The sequence below is a fragment of the Galleria mellonella genome, unplaced genomic scaffold (assembly GCF_026898425.1).
Source record: "Galleria mellonella isolate WM207_F2 unplaced genomic scaffold, CSIRO_AGI_GalMel_v1 utg38, whole genome shotgun sequence".
In the NCBI taxonomy this organism is placed as follows: Eukaryota; Metazoa; Arthropoda; class Insecta; order Lepidoptera; family Pyralidae; genus Galleria; species Galleria mellonella.
In genome coordinates, this window is record NW_026442090.1 from 1681245 (window position 1) to 1704452 (window position 23208).

Below are 23208 nucleotides of genomic sequence, written 5' to 3' on the forward strand. Positions count from 1 at the left end.
AAAGAGTTCTCTTCCAGCAAACCCAAAGTGGTAAGGAGTATCAATGTCAGCGGGTAGAGCGGTATACATCTGTCGGTATATATCTGTCCCATTCGTGTTTCAACCGTGAACAACCGTGGGTGGGATATGGCGTGAATTTACTGGGTACAGAGGAATAACACCTGAGTCCTCAGGAATGGCAAAGCATGGGGGTCCATGGTACTGCTCATATCTATAGGCGACGGTTACCACTTTACATCAGGTGGGCCGTCAGCTTGTTTGCCATTCTAAGTTGTTTAAAAAAAAAAGAAAAAAAAAATACAATATTCATAATTATAAACAAAATAATAATAATAATAACTTTATTGTAGCTAAAAGTCGGGTATACAATTTCTTATACAGTGATTACTACACTAGGCTCGCAGGCCTGTATCGTAGTAGTCAGTGAGTGGCTAATTTTGTTCATATTTATTGCCATTTACAATCCGGTTCCTGTACAATTTTATCATTTAGATACTCGAAAATTAAAATACATTTAAAATGAAATAATAAAAAAAAAAAATAAACGATAAATAAACGAACCAGTGAATTGTATATTATTCGTATTCCTTTAAGTAATGTGATGTGTATTTTTTTTATAATTTGATTACTTTAATATAATCATGTCTCATTGGATTTCACTGTGATAAATTGTGAAGAGTAAATAAATCTATTTATTTCTTATTATTTCATTTTTTTACAAAATTCACATTATTTTTGTTATTATTTTTAATACTTTTATAGCCTGGCAATTTTTCGTTTTCTATTTAAGGCCAATGAGTAGTGGTCCCACTAAAAATCAGCGCTGCAGCAATACGCTGCAACTTGAGTGGGGACCATTTCAACTACTATCTCAATTTTTATAATGTATAAAATTGTCATTAATGTTTGTTTACATGTTCTGAAGCGAAATAAATGATTACATTACTTAAAAAAAAGAATTAAAAAAAAGTTTCTATATTTTAGTTTTTATTTGTAATTCTACTTGCTCGATCATGCATATATTTGCGAAGAAAAATACCCTAGTTCGTTTGTGTGTATTCGCCGGGTTAGTATTTTTCAAGTACTAAATCAATCATTTGGGACCTTTCATGTATCAAAGTTTAAGGTTCGAAACCCTATCGTTTACAAGTTGGAGATTAAAAACCCGGTTCAGGATTAGTACGGACGATGTCGTCCACATCTGTAACTGCATCGCCAACAGCTGCCCTGAGCACGCTTCGCTTTTCGGCACCGTTATCGCCGTCTTAATAGTTCCTGTTCCACCACATAGACCAGGAGAGTTATTTTTGGCAAGAAGATTACAACCTCAGTCAGTCACGGGCCTTTTATCTACCCATCTTAAAATAAATTCGTATAATTTTTTTTCTCTTCGAATTAATTTACTTAAATTTTAAAGATATTTCTCTACAAACAACATATTGTAACAACAACACTTATTTTGAATTGTAACCAAATCCAAACAAAAAAAAAACAATTATTTATGTATAACTGTTACAAAATTATAATTTGTTTTGTGTATCTTAATAAAATAAAAAAAAAAAATATAGAAATGCTATTATGAATACTATTAGCAATACAATAAATACTAAAGTTTACGGCGATAAATATATGGGTGGATATTTGTTACTCTTTCACGCAAAAACTACAGAATAGATTTCAATGAAATTTGGTACACGGGTTAGGTTATATTCTAATATGGCATATAGGTACTTTATGATTCACGTGTGTGAAGCCGCGGGATACAGCTAGTATTGAATAATCTATTAATAGACAACGAGCTGGTAAGTCACGTTGGAACTAAGAATCCTCTATTAAGTACGTGAGTGCGTTCTGCTATATCTATGCGTAGAATAATACGTTTTATCCACAAAGTATAATGTGCAAATAAAGCCATTTTGTATGATACCTGACTTGGACTAGTAGATCCAGTTTGGTATTTTGAAAGCCTCTTTTGTTCTCCCTAGTAAAGATTCTTTTTTTCAATTATTACTATTGTAATATCTCATTATTATCGTATTTGTTGTTAACTGTCCACTGTTGAACATAGGTCTCTTCCATAAGTTTTGTCAGTTATTGCCAAACTTGGCAGGCAAATTATCAAATGCAGTTAAGCTTTGGTAATGTTTGAAGATGGACGCTGCTACCCATCGCTCGACTATTAAGTTCCTACAGTCACCTCTTACGACACCCATGGGAAAGGAAGAGATGGTCAATTCTATGTTGGGATTACATGACAATATATAGTAATATATATGGGCCATTAAATATAAAAATTTTGAATAGTTTCGAATATAGAAGTCTTCCAAATCTCAAATTATTAGCAGTAGTAGTTAGTAAGATATTTTGCTGAGCATTGAGCGATGAACTAAGTCCTAAGATATAAGCTAAGACTTCTTCAGCATATAGCATCAAATTATAAATCCACGTCAGGCTACCTACCATATGGTAGGCTCCTTTTTAACCGTTTTTAAAAAAGATAGTAGTCCTCAATTTTGTTGTAATTTTTTTTATATTTCTTCTCATAATTCGGTCATTTATTTAATATTTTGGTAAATAATAAATACGTTAATGAAAACTTAACTAGAGTTTGGAGCTATGTTGTCAAACTTCATTTGACCAGTTTTGTCTTTTTATGTCTTCCATTGTGACTCATACAGAAAGAAGCCAATTTAATTATTTCTTGTATAGTCTTTCTTATGTTTATTTGTGATTAAATTTATCGTGACTTTCATAGCCTATGAATATACTATATAGCTAGCCTATATATATGACATAGCCTATATATATATGATAGCCTATATAATATGACAATTATGTTAAAGTAATATTTTCATTAAAAAAGAATTAACACTATCGAAATATAATACCGAAAGTCTTTTTCTCTAAGTCCATATCAAGTCGTAACAATTGTTGGAAATGTTAAAACACAGTGAGTTCTTTAATTTCTCGTTATATATGTATATAGATATCGGATTGAAAATGAACATAAGTTTTGAAAATAGTATTACTATTCATAGTATTATTATTCGTAGTATTACTATTGGTAATATTTTTTTGATTGGTGAAAACGGTATGGTAACCCCGCCTGCGCTAACGGGATACGCTGGTGGAGCACCAGTGAAGGATGATAGATGAATGATGAATTCATCAGGAATTAACCATGATAGTTTCCAGAGAGAACCGCGAGGAGGTCGACCTGGTTGGGTATATTGCTAGCAATGTGATTCTCAGTCTCCATTACTAACAATCCCTTTCCCCCCTATTGGTACTATTTTTTTTTTGGTGGATGAAAATAGAATGGTAACTCCGCCTGCGTTAACGGGATACGCTGACGGAGAACCAGTGAAGGATGATTGATGAGAATGAAAACAGACCAGTTAGCCCATCATGATGAATTCATCAGGAATTAACCATGATAGTTTCCAGTGGGAACCACGAAGAGGTCGACCTGATTGGGTATATTGCTAGCAATGGGATTTTTATCTCCATTACTAACAGTCCCTTTCCCCCCCGTATTGGTAGTATTACTATCAGTAGTATAGACATAACCTCATGTAGTATTATTATTACACTCTTATCAGTGTAATCAAATAACGGTGTATCTACACCGTTTTATTTAGTACAAGTTTAAACCTCGCTTACTTTGATTTTTGTAAATACGCAATAATTATTTAAATCGAGAAAATTATTTTCTTATTTGAATAATATTTTCATGACAATTTGCAATTAACAAATTGCCAAGTGCTAATAAGAAATTATCGTTTAACTCCTAAAGTCCTAGTACCTATTTTAGTAAATATAATTTAATTGTAATAATTAATGGTTGTTGTTCTTAAAGAAATTGAATAAGAATTTTCCGGGTTTCTAAATTAAAGTAATTGACCTATTACCTAGATCTAAGCTGGAGAGAGACAGATAAAAATATGTGAATTTATTTTCTTTTGCGTTAATATTTTATCTTTAGATTTGATCTTATCCTACTCTGTATTCTGTTCATTATTTATTCATTTTTTTATTTAATTCTTTTTTTATTATAACACGACATGTGATCATACCTGCCTGAGCGAACACAGAGACGACGTGGTCCATTATTACGATCAACTGAAAACCGAAAAGAGAACGTTCTACTTTGAACGGTTGACCGCACTATGCCGTCTCACTATGTGCTTTCACACGCTATGTTTGAAGGATCCAAGGTTATATCACAGAACAGCTCTTTTCGTATTGATAAGGTACAGTCCATGTAAGATTAATTGTGTCCATATAGTTCTACAATTTAGTTCTACTAGTAGAACCGAACGGACTAAAAAACCTGTTTTGTTTATCTCTACTAATAGAACAAAATGGACTAAAAAATCTTGTTCTATTAGTATTATAAAGAATGGAGAGTGAAATTATATTAATTAACATCCGAATTGTTCAATTATTTACTTCTAATTTAGAAATAAATACGTTTAACATAAATATTATTTTGGAAATTGATATATGAGTTAGTTGAAATATTTAAAAATCCTTTATCTCCATCTATCCATTTTCTCACCAAGAATCACTTATTGAAAACTGAGTATCAAAAACACTTCATTTCACTTGTTTTCTTAGCTCCAGCCGGACCACGTATGTATGCCTTTATCACAATTTTTTTCGGAATATATATTATATCCACGTTTTATTTAAAATGGACAGGAAAAAAAAAAAAATTAATAAGCAAAAATATTACATCAAAAGCACTCATCGGCTTATTGAAAATGCTGGCCACTATGATCAATTTCATTTGAGATACGTGGACACGTTTTTATTATTACTCACATGGATTTGTGTAAAAATAATTTAATCCGCTTATATACCGATTTCAACTTAAGCTCACTCGTTGAAAGCGATTTTTTTTTTTTTAATTTCAAAGACCCTTTTAGCAAAACAAGCATACCGCTTTTATTACGTACATCGGATTCTCTTAGATATGTAAGAAAATTTTACTTTTCATTTATTAAATTAGTTGATAGTAGGATAAATCTTTTTACGGCTTTCATTATTCTGAATGGAATTAAAAGTGGCGATTTCAGCTTTGGCCAGATCTTGAATTTCGTTCTACCTATTTGATTTTTTTGTTTAGTAATGCGAAACGAACCTTATTTTTATAAGCGTATAAAATAGAATCTATCCACTGACTGAACTTGAGATAATAAAGGTTTTATTCTAGATAGAAATCTGAGTACAGTAATAAGCGTATCAGAATTTATTAGAGCTTGGAGTATTCAATGGCAGAAGAATAAACAAGTTCAAGATTTGTTATTTACGATCCATTATTGTGATATTTGCTAATAATTTATTTATTAGTTGTTGTTGTTGTTGCAAAATCTTTAATGTACATAATTTATTTTTTTTTTATTTATTAAACTTTAATACACATAGACAGTGTAAATGACGGATTTAACACCATATGACTTTTACCAGTTAAACGTAGACAAGAATAACAGAAAATGTAATTAACGGTGCAAAGTAATGAGCAAATAAATAGAAAAACAAAACCAATATTAAAATAAAACAGTAATTAAATAAATAATTAATAATGTACTTTTTTTAAATATTCAATAGAATATTGGAATTTATTGTAAATGTTTAATTTAAATTCAACTCATATTAAATCACAATTAAAGAAAAATGCAATAACAAAAACATATAAAGTTTTTTCGAATAGTAGTCTAATATTTGAATCGTAACAAACAAGCGTCCATTTAATGATAATTGTTTGATATTACACTCTGTTTCAACAGACATTCATAATAACCAAACGAATAATTAGCCATAAGTTAGTTAGTTGATATCCGATAGCATTACAAATCAAAAACAGATTAGTTGATTGAACGTTTTGGGTTGCTACTAATATCATTTAGAGATTTGTTTGTGATAATTACAACAGAACATGATTATTTTTTATTAAATTCTATTGAAAGAGATTACTATATTACTTCAGAAGTAATATAGTAATCTATTTCAGATTATGTAGGATTCTGAATGCTCACAGCGATCAAATTGACATCAATTTTGGACCCATCAACAGCAGATATAACTTATTGAGGAAAATCTTAGACATAAGTTCTTAATCTACTTATTATTCAGATATTGTTATTGTCATTATTAATAATTATTAAATATTATAATAGTGCATGTGGTGTTCGCCAGTAAAAGACTTTTACATTAGGCAAAATTATTTTTTGTATTATTGATTAAGTAGCATGTAAAATGTAAAGAAGTATTATGATATCCTAGTGGCATGAAGATCTTGTGTTGAAATACTCAGTAATTTCAGCCATATTTCACCACTTAAGCAGGAATATAAATGGTAAAGAGACGGGTATGGACAGCAGCGTCTCTCTTAAAACATCACCAAAGGCCTAACTGCAGTTACTAACCTACCTGCCAAGCATGGCAACTACTGGCAAAACCTCCGTTAGGCTATATTTAGCAGTGGATTTTTAACGTCTGATATAACAAGCAAGAATGTAGTAAGCAATCAAGCTGCTGAATGTAACAATATACTTTTGTAGTTTCATTCTTCTAGTTCATTCTATCATTCAAACATCACTAGACTATAAATACCCATTTGAGGCGCACCGAGCCAGTTCGCTGCCCATCCAGCGCCGAGGCCTTTCCTCTGCCGTGCCAGCAGTTGAACGGTCAATGCGTAGGTGAGAAGCATGACGACCAGCGGTATGTAGAAGCAAATGATGGATCCGATGGCCTTGTATAGTGGATCAGGGATCTGGCAGGAGCCCTCGATGAGGACTGTATCGGCATTCTGTGAAAGAAGAGTTCTGGTTAACATGTTATATTGATTTAATCTGAATTTGATAAAAAAAAAAACACAGTAAACCTTTGATTTTAAGACTCTGTTAAACAAAACTACTTCGATTGTGGCAAAAACAATTATTTTATTTTAAAATTCAAAGTATTTTAAAAGAGCTTTGATAAAATTTCTATGGAGCCAATCCTATAAGTTTATATACTTTCAGATAAACAAAGAAATAATTTTCTTTATATGTTTATAACTTTTATTAGTAACTTATGTGTAATTTTGGTCAAAAAAACTCGACTGTACGATTAATAACTGACGAAATTTTGAGGTAGCAAACATAAAAAAATATTACCGAATTGAAAACTGCTTTCTCTTTTGATAAGTCGGTTTAAAATTGCCTAAAACAGTGAAACCGGTCAAGGGGGTTAAAACGTGCACATTGTATGAAACATAATAGGATTTGCTTTGGATAACCTGCCGAGTTTAATAGGTATCTTGCGATGAGGGCGTAACATTAACGGACTAGTACATTTACATTAGCGGATTATACAAAGTACACGGAAATCCTATTATGATTCGTATAATAACTTTTTAACCCCACAGTTATCTATTTATTGCAACAATTTTATTGTAGAAGTGTACAAGTACTTTACTAATAATAACAAAACGTTAACCAAAATAGGTTCTAGTTAACATTTTGTAAATTTACCATATTATTTAGTTGTGTAGATAGAAGCCATATTTATTTTTCATTATTATCATATCAGCCATTAACTGTCCACTGCCACAGATAACATAAGTCTCCCCTTTGGAGGATTTTGCCTGTAGATACCACGTTTGGCAGACGAATTAGCCGCAGTTAGGCTTTGGCGATATTTTAAGAGGAACACTGCTGTCCACTCTCGAGCATTATGTTTCCTTAGTCGCCTTTTACGACACCCACAGAAAAGGAAGGGTTGAAGAATGTAATTGGCTATATGGTGAACATATCGCTTATTATAGACTAAAAAGAAATAGGTATATGTGAATTAAGAACGTTTTCTTTTGAAATCGCTCAACAAGAAATTTGGTACTAATCCTGGTTACATTTTCTAAAGATGTTTAGATGTCTCAATTCATGCTTAATCGGCTGAAAGATTTGAATAAAGTTTAATAGACAAATTTTACTTTTAAGAAAAAAGTCTACGAATATCTTTTGAAGAAGCTGTGAAAGCAGTTAGTCGCTTCATCATCATTTTAACCTTTGATCCCTATCGTTGATTATTGGTATTATAGTATGTAATCGTGTATGTATGTATATTTATATTAGTATAATCTAATATAATATATAAATGTAAGGGGGAAAGGGATTGTTAGACAGCCCCATTGCTAGCAATATGCCTTATTAAGTCGATCTCCACTTGGCTCCCCCTAGAAACCATCGTGAACAATTCTTGTTGAATTCGTCACGATGGGCTAACTGACCTGCTTCATCCTCACTCTATACCTATCATCCTTCACTGGTGACCCGCCGGTGTATACCGATAGCGCGGGTACTTACCATACCATTCCATTATCATTCATTATATCTGTGCCTCTAGTGAGAAAGGGTCTAACTCAAGTTATAGCCTTTTTCTTTTTTAGGCTACTTTAAATAAGCAAATTTTTCTCTTTCGAATGGTATAAGAATCGTAACGATATCTTTAAAAACAATAGAGATAGTAAACATGTAAAAGGCTACAATTAACAAAATATTTGTGGTAAAAAAGTCATAATTAGAAATAAAACTACAATATTTTACAAAAATTATTTTTGTAAAATGAATCAGTTCGATTTGAACCCTTTTACACCATTTAATAGCGATTATTTTTTATAGCGTAAAATACACAACATTGTTTTTCTTCAATACTTCAATAAAATAGTTTTAATTCAACTTAAAACTATTTTCACATGATAATTTTAATATTTTTGTTAAGTGTGATTAGGTATAATAGAATTATTTTTAAAACTATAGGTTTTACACAAAAACCAACAATCATAAGAAAGAGGAGAAAAAATTACTATAAATGCAATCATTGACTTGTTCAATTAGCAAATAATAAAAGCAGCAGAATTTTTTTTCTTTATTTAAAATAGTTTTTTGGCTCTCCTGAAAAGTGACCATTTTGAATTGAACCCTTTCTCACTAGAGGCACAGATATATATATATATATATATATATATATATATATATATATATATATATATATATATATATATGTGTGTGTGTGTGTGTATATATATAAATGTAAAATACGTTATTATGATAAATATTTGTTTAATGTAATCTATGTATATTTATAATCATAATGTGCAGTAGTTCTCCATTGTATGTGTTATGTATATGTATTGTTTATCTGCAACAATTTTAAATTTTTCGCCGCATAATTGCATGTCTATTTTGCTAAAAGTTGACTGGGAGAGTATGCTGCAGAATGCATTGAGTCCGCCTTTTTGTAAGAGACTTTTTTGTAATATGATCAATAAAGAATAAATAAAACAAAAATATATCTTGGATTAGAACAGAATAAGGACAAAGCTACGATGTAATGGCACATAAGATTTATCTACTAAATACTTACGAATAATTGCAATGTAAGGGTATTTTTTGCGTGAAAACAGTATAACAACATTAGCATAAAGTGGCTTGGCATTAAGCGAAATTGGATCGCAGGTGCTTGTAGTCAGCACAATTGGGGCAATAACTCAGCAGTTACAAATACCTGACTTGAGGAAATGCGTGTCACAGGGATAGATTGAGATAAAAAACTAAGCGTACCACTACTAAACTCTTTATTTTGATATTACAAAAGTTTATTGATATCGAATCCCCTTCTCTACCAAACCCTTTCTTATACACCATCTGTTATTCTATTTTATTTATATACAACCTCTTTCAGATGTAACGAAGTACGTCTTTTTGCTTTCATCTCGATATTCAGGCGCGAGAGATTTATTTTTTATTTATTTACTTTTTTTGTCAATCTTTTTCAACAAATTTCATATAAGAATCCCGAATATCAATTTAGTTAAAGTTCAGCCTATCAATAATATGTTGATTTACTTTACTTTTGGTGGTCTTCCGGAGGTTCATTGAATTACACGTTCTGCGTGCGAGAAGGCGAATTATTTGTCGGTTGAATGCCCACACTATATTACAGCTACTATGGCTCTACTAATATAGTATATAAGATTTTTTGTTATTAATATTTTTGGGCTGTTATTCTCAGAAAATAAAGATTTATTGATTTCGGAACAAAAACTAACACCTAAAATATTTTCAGTTGCGAAATCTACTCGTATTTAAAATCAATTTATGTGAGCATTGTCAGTTGAGGAGACACTGTTGACGGTTCAATTTAAAACGTTTCTGGACGTGGAATTATTTGGTTTTTTTTTTAGCTCTAGTATTTTTAAGGCGATTTTAAATTCGATTCTACTGTATATATTTCTAAGTAACTTTTCTATTATATTATTTGATATTTTTGTAAAGTCTGAAACGATTTTCATAATGCTTTTTTACAATCGATAGGGTTCACTCTTTTATTGGCCCTATATTAACGTTATCACGACTAAAGTGGCTACATTATTTCCGCAAAAAAATCTGTTTAATATAAGTTTAATTTAGATAAGGTTTTTAAATTTTAATGTTATGAGTATAAAGTTATAGGCGTTATGGTTATCGTTTACCATCAAGTGTCATTAATATACCCATTGGACTTAATTTGTCTGAATATTACGCGATATCTTCAACAATTCTGAACCCACTTTCCAACGGTAGGGTTGTTTGTCATGTAATAATTACATCCCTTATCAATATATTTGGTTTGCTGGAAGAGATCTCTTTCGTAGATAGAATCACCCCTGCTCATAATTTTTATAAATGTCTTATCTTTGTAAATATAAATACAATTTATTATGCAAGTCCTCAGGAATGGCAATGCATGGGGGGTATCATGGGCAAACAGTATACTCTGCTATGTCCATGGTACTGCTCATATCTCTAGGCGACGGTTACCACTTTTCATCAGGTGGGCCGTCAGCTTGTTTTCCATCCATTGGTCCATCTTAATTTCCTATACTCGTAATCATTCTATGCCATATAATCCCGGTATAGAATAGTCATAGAATGTCAAAGTTTTAATTAATATCGTTCATTTACGTATAGTTTGGGTTAAAAATATCTACCTAAGCGGTTTGACACCGATGATAAAAGGTTTTAGCTGTATGAGGCTTATATAAACGGGTTGGAAGCACGTTTTTAGTCTTGAATAGTCGATTATAGCTTTTGTATTAATAATTTAATCATTAACTGCGCCTTTATAACAAACTTCAATAGTGCTTCTATTCATTGTAACTCGTTGTTTACAAGATAAACGATATTGGGTATTGTAATCCGTTTATTGTTTTAGCGATTAGAGAAATTAAAATATTTAATATTCCTTTGTATATATTAGTCTATATTTTTGTTTATATAATGTTCTTGTTTATTTTAGTTCCATAGATTCTCTTAAGATTATATATTTTTTTATTATTATCCATATTTTATTCTTTCATTTATTTATGTGTTAGTAGTTATTTTCGAAATAAAGCTTATTATTCTTTATTTATAATTATATATTTTTATTTTTTATTTATTTATTTATTTTCTCCACAAATCATACAGAATGTTACATAAAAAAAATACAACTATATATGTATGTATAATTAAAGTGGTCTGTAAAACTTGTTATATATATATATATATATATATATATGTATATAATTATAATAAGTAATAATAAATAATATGATAGCAATACATTACATTTTTGCTTTTTTGTTCTTCTATTTGTTCTTATAGTCGTTTCTTATGATATTTTAATGACGAAAAGGGGTGACGATTCGTTGTATTCTTACTCTGTTATACATGGAGATTATCTATGTATTTCAATAAAATAATAAAATCACTTCTCATTTATATTTACTGTATTTATTTATTTTTTGCTTGGTGCAATAAAGTGTAAAAGAAATAATAGTAAACAAGATCACAGTATAACTAATGAAAAGTAATTCTACTAAAATAATAAAACTGTAACCACATAATATCTGTACATGAGAGATATTTAAGAAAAATTAATATAAAAGACAATAAAAATTAATATAATATTAATATACGAGAAATAAATACCGAAACAATAATTTTCAGAAATTTCATCTAACTGCCTATATGTTTGTTTCGGCATTACCCAATAATTACTGCAAAAAATTCGATAAGGTTTTCACAGTTGTATTCTTGAAGGTCTATCTTTATTCTAATGTCTAACATTTAGTATAGGCTTTATACGCCATCTAGAATATAGCTATTTTATTAGTTTTCTTTTTCTAAACTCTATGTATACGAAATAACGGGACGAAAGGTAGTATACAATACATTGAGACAGCCATGAAACGCCAGGTTGTCTCTAAAAGATTGTGATAAAATCACCTTTTGTAAGCACGTATTCTCTTTTTATTATTTCTGGTATTCAATAAAAAGTTTTATTATCCCTCAGTTGCCAATCTTGAGGACAATGAGAGGTATTATTGCAATATAGAGACGTTACTCGTATATTTTGTTGAACTAAGTGTTATTTTGCAGAAGTTCATATCACTGGTTAGTTGATTAGAATTATTTTGTTAAATTCCGCTACCATTAGTGTCCACCCTTGCTACACCTGAGTGGACGGAATGGCGGTTGGATATTGATGGCTAATATGAAAGATTATAGAACTTCTGGTAATAATAATAGTAGATAATCGTCGACTGTTGGCAGTCACACGCTTACTACTGCGTAATTATACAAAATAACTCTGTACTGAACTCAATAATTTTATTCTCACAATTTACCCTTTTAATGATAATACGGCTATGAAAATACAGCATTTTACGTTAATTAGTATTTGCAATTGCAATGAAATATATCCACTTATGAGTCAACAGCAGAACGTTTTCAAGCACGTTTCGTTGTACAAAATGATGAAAACAACAATATATATACGAGACTCGTTCCCTATTTTAAGTACATATAAAATTCATGGCGTGCTCCTAAAATTTCTCTTTGCTCCAGCGGTATTTTTGAACTACAGTCTCATAACGTAACTTAGTATTACATGGTATGGTGTTAGCCTATATGTCATATACAAAATTACATGGTTTAAGGGGATTTTTTTTTGATGGATGAAAATGGAATGGCATCCCGCGCGCGCTACTGGTTTACGCTGGTGTGGTATTAGTGAATGATGATGCGTGAGGATGAACTCAAGGGAATTGATCTATTGTGAAAAATTCGACAGGAATTATCGATGATTGTTTCTAGGGAGATTCTACGGAGATCGATTTAGCAGATGTATAGCTAGCAATAGACTACCAAATTTCCTCTTGTATAAAAAAAATTGCAAGTAAACAATGTTACATAAGAGATATATAAGAAAAAGACTGTGCCCTACAAAGTTTGCATAAAAATCTAGAATCCGTAATATTATAAATGTTGCTCAAATTAACGTTTAAAAACCGGTATTTTTCCTATTGACTTACTGACTGACTTATATACCAAAAACCTAACCCACTTCCAGGTGACCTAGAAACTTTATATTTGGCATCAAGGTAGACTGATAGGCTGATAAAAAGTGAAATAAGTGCATTGTGTTCTCTCTCTCTCCCTCTCTCTGTGTGTGTGTGTGTGTGTGTATGTGTGTGAAATAAGTGAATTGTTCGTTAAAATTTAATAATTTGTATTTATTTCATTTATTTGCATACCATTTGATGTGGCTACACGTACATCATCTTGTAAACTTGACAAATGCAACATCTTATCTACAATATTTCTTGCAAATAAATTTCATTTAAATTCACATTTCATTTCATTTATTCATTCATTAGTAAATTTATGTGTATTAAGGCGGACTTAATACTAAAAGCATTCTCTCCCAGTCAACCTTAGGGAATACATGAATGCGGTACTAATAATAATTGATATATTTACATACATACTAAAATTTACATATATAAACAAATAAATATGTATAAATAATAAATATACTTACACATAGAATAGACAGTAACTGCTTAAATAAAGCATAAAAATGAGGATAAATGGTTATTTTTTTAAAGACGATTCAGTACCTATTAAGTAATAAATACGATAGTAGTATCAAGAAACAAGAAATTGTTATATAAATTCATTTTATAATGTTACATCTTCTTGTAACTTGTAAATTTTAAGATTTTCAACACAGAACTTGGCACCCATATAGATTTCAAATCTTTTTACGGCGGAGTCGAAACTATGCATATTCATAATATAGAACTTGGCTCTCATTTCACATTTATGTTTTTGATAAGATTATTAGAGGAAGTTCCGTATATATATATGTCTGTATTATAAGAAAGTAAGAAGATTGTGTTACTAAAGGGCGGAAACTAAGGAGACTTCGCGGCTGCCATATTAACCCACATTTCTATACAGTGTATCTATAGAATACCGGTCTTACGTTTATTCTGTAAAGTAAAAATGGTTAAAATCCATTTAGGCACTTAATTTTTATTATGACATGTACATATTAATACATACATATACACAAAAATACATTTTTCAAGTAAAAACAGATTTAATTACGATTAACATTATTATATTTACCTTTATAGCTGTTAATGAGTAAGTAAGTTAAATATTTTATTGTTGTATAAATTATATTGTATTTACATACTTGTTTAGCTGTGTGTTTAATATTTGAACATGTTGTGCATGCATATTTTTAGATGGTTAGCTTGAAAAAAACATTTATTTATTGTTTTAATTCTTTATAGCACCAAAAACATAAAAATAAACAATGACATAAAAATAATTCAACTTAAATACAGTAGCATGAAGTACAGATTAAAATATACATATAAAGGTACAAAATACCGTATAAATTAATATAAACATTGTTAATTCTTTGTAACGTGTACCTATTGAAATAAAATAAAAATAAAAGAGAAACTTTGTATTTATTGTAAAGGTAGAAGCCAGGTTTGCAATAATATCAAGTTTACGAAGAAAACGTATAAAAATTAAAAAGTTTTTATGTTGGTCTAATATTGAGTTTAATGAGGTCGGTGCTGTATTCGTAAATGAAGATATTTTATGGTAGGTACATGTTTTTTAAAGTAAAATTAAAGGTATAGTTATGGCCGCGACTTTGTTCGCGTAACGGGAATATATTTATTAATTGGTATAATAAAATACAGTGTGGTCCCGGCATAGAATAGGACACCCTTTTGTTTCCCATGGGTGTTGTAAGAGATGACTTAGGTAGGGTAAAAGATGGTCAGCAGCGTCCTAAAACATTTTCTCAACCTCATAAAACATCTCTAAAACTGCGGTTGCCAATCCGTCTACGCAGCGTGACAACTGCTGGCAAAACCCTCCTAGAGGAGGTTTATACTCAGCATTGGATAGTTAATAGCTATTATAATGAGGATGATGATGATAAAATGCACATCACAATCTTATACTATTTGTAAGTTAGCTTTTTGCCCTGACTTCGTATGCGCGGATTTCAGAAGTACAAAAAGCAATCAAATATACCATTTATAGATGGCGTATCAAGAGAAAACATATACCAGATTTTAAATTACGCATTTCAGAACGTACTTTTACATCTTACTAAAATATTTTTTATAAATTTTGTCTGTCTGTTTGTTTGTATCTTTGTTCTAGCATTATACAAAAACTGCTGGACCAAATTGAATGTAGTTTTCCCAGTCGTATTCCTGAAAGTCTCACCTAAAATCTAATGTATTGTTTATTTTCTCTAATTGCTTTTTTAACTGCTAAAATCTACACGTATGAAATAATTGGCAAACAATAGTTTACAATATAAGTAAAGATTAAATTCGATTATCGTTAGAAATAACGTAAAAGTGTATGTTGTTATGTAAACCATCAAATGTTCACACACAGATAAGAGGATTCAACGGAGAACGAACTTATCAAGCATTAAATAAGTTGTAAATACACAACTTAATTAACCCTTGAAACTTACACTGAAACGTATTTGACCGATTAATACAATTTTGTGACATGTTTGTATTTGACACTAGTCTTTAATGTAGCAAGATATTAATGTAACGCAGTTTTCTCAATCGACTTTAGAAAGGAGGTTCCAATTTCAATTCTCAATTCGGTTGACTTTTTTTTTATATTTGCTACATCATAACTCCAGCAGTTGTTAGCCGATTTCGAAAACAACCACTCTTTGGAATCAACTTCCAGAAGCAGTATTTCCGAACCGACACAACTTCATAACCTTCTAGAAAAGAGCATATTCCTTTTTAAAAGGCCGGCAGCACACCTGCAATGCCGTTGGTGTTGTGGATGATCATGGGCGGTGGTAGTCACTTACCATCAGGTGAGCCGCATGCTCGTTTGCCCCCTGTGTTGTGAAAAAAAATCTTTTTTTCTAAAAGGATATACTTATAAATTAATCCCATATAAATTTTATCATAATCTATATGACAGTTTAGTTTTTCAATCAAAATGGCTGATTTTGCCACAATTAGTCGGCTATTTTTTGTGTAACAGAATATTTAATTATTACTTTAAAATACATTTCCATTAATTTCTGATATTTGTTTAGAAAGAAACTTTTGTTGACGTCACCCTTTGTTTTTATGAATAGCCTCTTATATTTTATTGTAATTGTAAACAATTGTTTCGCAAGCAACATTGTAAAAAATAATAACCAGTTTTTTAATCATGACGTTTAATGATTACTCGAGGGACGCTGATACCCATCTTCTGGTCATTTTATGTTATCTTAGTCCCCTCTTATTACTTCCATTGGAGAAAGGGCGTCCTATTCTATTAATGTAATAAATGAGAAGGAAAAGAATTAGATTTTGTTCCACAAAAAAAACACCAACTTCAATCTGGTCAAAACCAGTTATTCTCGTTTAAAAACCAAACTATTAAACTTATGCTTGTAATGCGGACAAAGTCACGGAGATAGTTAGTAACATTATAAAAGGCGATTAGAGGAGAATTTTATTAGTAAAATATCAAAACAAAAAAATATGTATAAAAAAAAAGCAAAAAAATGTACAAGGTCATTTTATTATACCCTATTATTTATGAAAATGAAGCCAAGTAACTTTGTTTATGGTTTAATGTTTCTGAGATGACCCATAAAGTGGCTAAGCTAAGTGAATCTACATTTAATAAAATGGTATTATGTCGCTGGTAAACTTGTGTATTATATTATATATATTTAAAGATAAAAAAAGAAAGAAAAAAAGATAAAAAAATTAAAAACTAAATTACTGAACAGATGTTGATAAAATTTTTATGAAACCAATTTGTAAGTATATCTTTTTAAATAAAAAAGAATTTTCTGAATGGGACAGAGGTACCCAAGCAAATGACTTATGTACAAAGTCTCCCTTTGGTGTTATTATTTACTTAAAAGTGTTTTAATATTTTATCAAGTTATATAGTACTTATAATACAAATTCATAAATAAAAAAATATAATAATACAAAAATAACAATTCTGTTTAGTTTGGGATTGGATGGCATTTGTGTATTAATATATTTAATTAGGTAATCAGTGAGAAAGGATTTTTCACGGAACATTCATTCGTTTGAAAGATATAATATTATCTTTATTTATAAACAAATACAGTGTGAGGCGATTTCCTACTAGAGAAAGCTTCATATGCCTCAAATGTGTACAGGTGGTTTAAGACTATTTCTTATAGCAGTATTTATGATGAGGGGCAGGGGGGAGTAGGCCTGTTATCCATAGTAAATAAAATAACAAGTTGTTTATCTAAACTACTTAACCGTTTTTTTAAATTCTTTAACTAGTAGAAAGCTAAATTATCAGTGACTAACATACTTATGTGTATTTAAAAAAAAGAGTTACAAAAAAAAGAGAGAGAGCTCTATGAAAATTACAATAATGTAACCCATAGTATTTCGTTACTCGTGCGAAGTTTGGGTGGATTGCTAGTAATAAGTATAAGTACAAAACAACTGTTTTTAAAATTCTGTCACTTGTAGAAAACTACATTATCACTACTATATTACTGTATTTTATTTAAGTATATATATTCATATATATATACATATATATATGAATATATATATGAACGAAGACGGGACACATTGCTAGTTTATTATAAATGACTTAATTTTATTTCAAATCAAATTGCCCGAAATGTAGCATAAATCAATACGCCGTAAACCAAAAGGTAATAACCGTAAAGAAATTGGTTCAAATTTTAAACAGATCATTACGTGAACGCTATATTTGGCATTGAGTTCGAGGAAATTCCAAACTTATTTTCCCAATCAAAAGTTTAAACTGGAACAATTATTGAAATTATTTATAAAGTGATCGGAATTCAATACCTTCCTTATCTATTTATAATTTGTTAATTTATCTTAAATGGAGTAACAATTAACTCGAAAACGAGACGTTACAAAGTTGCAAAATGCAAATTATATGAAAAGGTAAGCCACGAGACTGAAAAATAACTATTTTCACATTGAATGAACGTAATTAATTAATAGTACAATGTTTAAAGACAAGATTTGAATAATTCTACCTTCTTCTTTCCTTATTCGTTGACATTTGGGTAGTCTTTTTAAATATAATGCCTTCTTCTTTTCCTCAATGGCAATCGGTTGCCAGTTTTACAATCATTTTTGCCAGCGTTATGTATAATATAAGAGGCTTGTAACTTGAAAATAATTATTTTTCTGGAAGTAATATTGAAAGAACACCACAATCATAACAAATAATTACACATTGTGCCATCGCGTATTTATGTATACTCAAATTACAGCTTTTCGATTTAAATGTTCACAGTTCCCGCCATTTTTCAAATTCCCTACAAATAGTAAGCTATTCCCTACAATGTAATGTCACAGAGTATACAATAACTCCCATAATCACCCAAAAAAATATGTTTTTACGTATTTTTTTGAAAATATGTAAGTAATACTCAATAAATTATGTTAAGAGTCAGTACTGCCTTAATATCGACGAAAGTTAGAATAAATCTATGCCAGCATCTAGAGTTGTCAACATAATAAATGAAAGAATATTCAAAACTATTTATAATATGCTTCTATTTTAAATATCAATATAGATAAGAATTATAAAAGACTTACCTATTTTATAAGGTAAAATGTTTGAATTCCGTAAACTGGTTACATAGAAATCACATGAACGCTTTTTTGTTACGAAGTGATCTCTCAAATTAGCACCATTTTCTTCCAGTGATTATCAACTAAATTAATAATCCACAAAGTATTAAATAACGTTTTTATGAAATATTTAGCACAAAAACAATACCCTTTAAATAAATGTGGACCTATATTTTTTAATTTATAAGCATTGATTTTTTATTGTCAATTAGCAAGACAGCGACAAAATTTGCATAACAATGTAGCCCAAGCTTATATCATGAAATATACGGAAGAGATACGGACTTAGAAAAAACAGAAATGTTGTTCTTTGTGGAAGTCATTGATGAAATTCTATGTATTTTAGCCCGCAAACTTTCTTCAAACAAAAACAGCGCCATCTAGTATCGAGTTCTGTAATTATCTCTTTGTTTATGGATTTGAAGTAAGACCGCCACGCATGCAATGAATATGAGGCGACGACAATCACTGTCAAACGTGTTCACTATTACTCTGAAATGAAAAGTAAAAAAATATAAAAAGAAATTACACCAGAGATAATAAATTAGGAATTTGTTGATTTTCATACAATATTGTACTCCGCTGTAGCTGGTTAATAATAATTTTTGAAACAAAACTACCACTTTCTGTTTTAAATAAGGAGTAATTTTTTTTTCTATTTGAAGTACAACCGCAGACTGCTTTCTGAGTGGGCGTAGTATTTAGTTTTTTTTTTTTTACTAATAATTTTCTAACTTGCAGAGTCATAGTATTTTGCCTACCCTTTTGTAAGAAAGATATATGAGGAAAAAAATAAGATTTTTAAGAAGAAACTTCTTACTCGTAAAATGACAAGATGCTAATTTGTGTTTTAAGATTCTCTTGTTTGGTTCCATCTATAAACTTGCTACTCTGTGACTAGAAATATACAAAAATTCGAATTAACAAAACTCAAATATCCACATGTTCCTCTCGGTTGCTGTGCACATCCTTAAGTGCCAAGATATGAGCATGGATAGATATATGTGATATCAAAACAGATCGATATAGTGAAGGTTTGATGGCTTTGTCTTAGATATCCCAGTAGATACACTAGAGGATTACTCGTATGTTATATGTATGTGGTATGTACCTATATCTTGTTACATGATATCGTCGGTCAATCTCGACATCATGAGATATTAATCCTTAGTTGAATAGTCTGACAAAACTGTCAAATTGTTAAAATATCCATCTATCTTCAAGCTATATCACTTGTGAGGTTGAATGAAAGAAACAAGTCCGAAAAGACCTTTTTTTTAATGGGTGAAAATGGAATGGTAGCTCTACCCGCGCTATCGGTATACATCGACGAAGCACCAGTGGAAGATGATAGGTAAGAATTAATGCAGACTAGTTGGCCCACCATGGACAAGAATTAACCATGCTGGTATCCAGGGGGAACCGCGTGGGGATCGACCTGAGAGGATATATTGCTAGCCAAGGGGCTATTAGACCTTATTACTAACAATCCCTTCCCCCCTCTGAAAATACCTTAAAGAAATACATAACAACTAAAATAAACCATAAACAAAATTAAACTTCTGTATTACGCCCCAATATTCTAATATTGTCAAGCTTACATTAAGCGGTGGCGAAAATATATTTTTTATGTAGATTTTTTACTTTGCAAATAAGTCTTCGAATTTTATTGAAAAATAGTAATCAACCTTTTTTTTTAAAGTTAACCAGTTTATTATTATTACCTTCGTGTACAATATTGTATATCTTATATATGTGTCAATATATTTTTATTTATATATATTTATTTGTTTATATATGTAAAATTTTGTATGTATCACTAATACCGCATTCAAGTACACTTCCCTAAGGTTATCTGGGAGAGAATGCTAGCATTAAGTCCACCTTGTACACATATATGTATTACTGAATAAATAAATAAATAAAACAATTTTAAAAACCAATAATGGTCGGAAAATATATATTCTAAATTTATTTCCCTACCTATTTATTACAGACGTAAAAGATTAAAGCAAGAATGAAATTTGTTTACTTTATAAGACAGTGGCGTCCCCTACCAAGATAAATTGACAGTGATCTTCCCTATTGTAAAAAATTTACTCATTCCATAGCTAAATCGAGCGATGAAAAAGTTATTTTGTTCGATGTACATTCCACAACAAAAAATATTTAATGAAAACTTTTTTGTGCAATTTAATATGTCATAAAACACGTCAGCCTACCTAATAAAATATAAGAAATAATACAAAATGAGATATATTGTCTAAACATATCTTTAAAATTAAATATTCAGTTTGATATTACAGCCAAATCTTTGCTTTAAGGACCAAATCTTAACACATAAACATATCAGAAATTTAGTCCATAAATTTGTGATATGTTTATGTTAAGATTATCAGCATCATCATATCAGCCTTTAACTGTCTACTGCTGAACATAAGCCTTCCCGTGGGGGGGGGGGGGGGTTGCTAGTAGTTGCCATGCTTGGCAGGCGGATTGGCAACGACAATTAAGCTTTCGAGATGTTTTAAGAAGGACGTTGCTGCTCATCCCTAGTCCTCCTTTAGTCGTCACTTACGACACCCACGGTAAAGGAAGGAGTAGTTTGTTCTATGCCGGAGCTACACAAGAAATTGAGTTTAATATAAACTAATAACAAGATTATTATAAATTAAATTTATGATGGTTCATAAACACAGTAATTTCGGCTTAGAGAAATGGTGACTCAGAATCTATCCCAATATTGTATTATTTATTCAATACATTGTCCTTTGAGTTTCACAATGAAGTAAATTGATGCGACACACTTTATAGTCGATTCGCTAATTGACACCATATGAACAAGGTCGAAGCTGATACTATGTCTCTACGTTCGATTGATAATTATTTGTTACTAGCGATGCGCCCCGGCTTCAAACCGACAGACACTAAACATGGACGGGGGGAAAGGGATTGTTAGTAATGGAGACTGAGAATCCCATTGCTAGCAATATACCCAACCAGGTCGACCTCCTCGCGGTTCCCCTGGAAACTATCATGGTTAATTCCTGATGAATTCATCATAATGGGCTAACTGGCCTGTTTTCATTTTCATCTATCATCCTTCGCTGGTGCTCCGCCAGCGTATCTCGTTAGCGCAGGCGAGGTTACCATACCATTTTCACCCATAAAAAAAAGATAATATGGATATCGATCCGTTATCTATATATTGGGTTCCTCTGAACATTAATAGTGAGAGGTCATCACCCATTTCGATTTCACTCAAATCGGTCGAATATCTATTTCCAAATATGTTAAAAGTCTCCAGTAATTCAATATTATTTTTTGAATAATAGAATTTTAACATATTCGTTATTGGCCCAGTATACAGATATTGTAACTAAAATATATATTGCTATATATTATTCAATACTAACCGACACCTAATTATCCGATAAAGATAAAGACAAATTTGTGTTTAAAATTAGATTTAATAGAATTTTTTTAATACTTTGTGCTATAATTTAACATCGTATTTTTCATTTCATTACAATGACATAAAATGTGTACAAAAAAATCAATATAGCTAGAAGCAATATAAAGAGGCAATAATGGGCGGTCATATCGCTAAATAGCGACCTCTTTAGTCTGGAGAGGAACAATTAAATTGAATTATTGATTCAATAAACTTACCTTTGAATACATAAGACTCAGTGGAAGACTCATGGCTGTAGACAGTATCCAGACGAAAGCGATTTTCACTGTCACCCTTTTTCTTGTCTTGTTTCTGCCAAACCTCATCGGGTAACGCAGGGAGAGGTATCTGAAAGAAGCCATTTTATTAGTTTAATAATAATATATCCGCAAAAGAATCAAAGTGATCAAAATATACATAAATGTAGAGCTTAAAAAATTGAGAAACTAAAATGCTGGTTACATAGCCCGAAACACCAAAAACTGACAGTGGAGAAAGGTTCTCGACTGGTGGCCGTGTCAAGGCAAACTCAGTATAGTATGGAGGATATAGGTGATTCAGAACTTTTTTTAATGGATGATAACGGAATGGTAACCTCGCCTACGCTAACGGTATATGATGGCGGAGCACAGGTGACACAGTACTTGTTCTATGGAGAAGAGAAGCTTATATTCAGTTCAGTGAACACTAAATAACTAAAAAATGA

General features: G+C 30.7%; 2 protein-coding genes across 5 annotated transcripts in view; one reads left to right on the plus strand and one right to left on the minus strand.

Moving 5' to 3' along the window:
- Window positions 1-23208, plus strand: part of LOC113522598 (uncharacterized) — a 407257-nt gene that overhangs the window by 255755 nt on the left and 128294 nt on the right. The window lies entirely within an intron of this gene.
- Window positions 1-23208, minus strand: part of LOC113523057 (5-hydroxytryptamine receptor 2C) — a 120501-nt gene that overhangs the window by 28897 nt on the left and 68396 nt on the right. For 2 of the 4 annotated variants that reach the window (XM_026908923.3, XM_031914151.2), the window contains exons 4-5: window positions 22721-22850; window positions 6619-6817 (exon numbers count right to left, since the gene is read on the minus strand). In XM_026908923.3, coding sequence (XP_026764724.2) covers window positions 6619-6817; window positions 22721-22850 — 329 coding nt within the window. The remainder of the gene's footprint in view (window positions 1-6618; window positions 6818-22720; window positions 22851-23208) is intronic. The other 2 variants (XM_031914150.2, XM_031914152.2) reach the window with 1 other exon arrangement.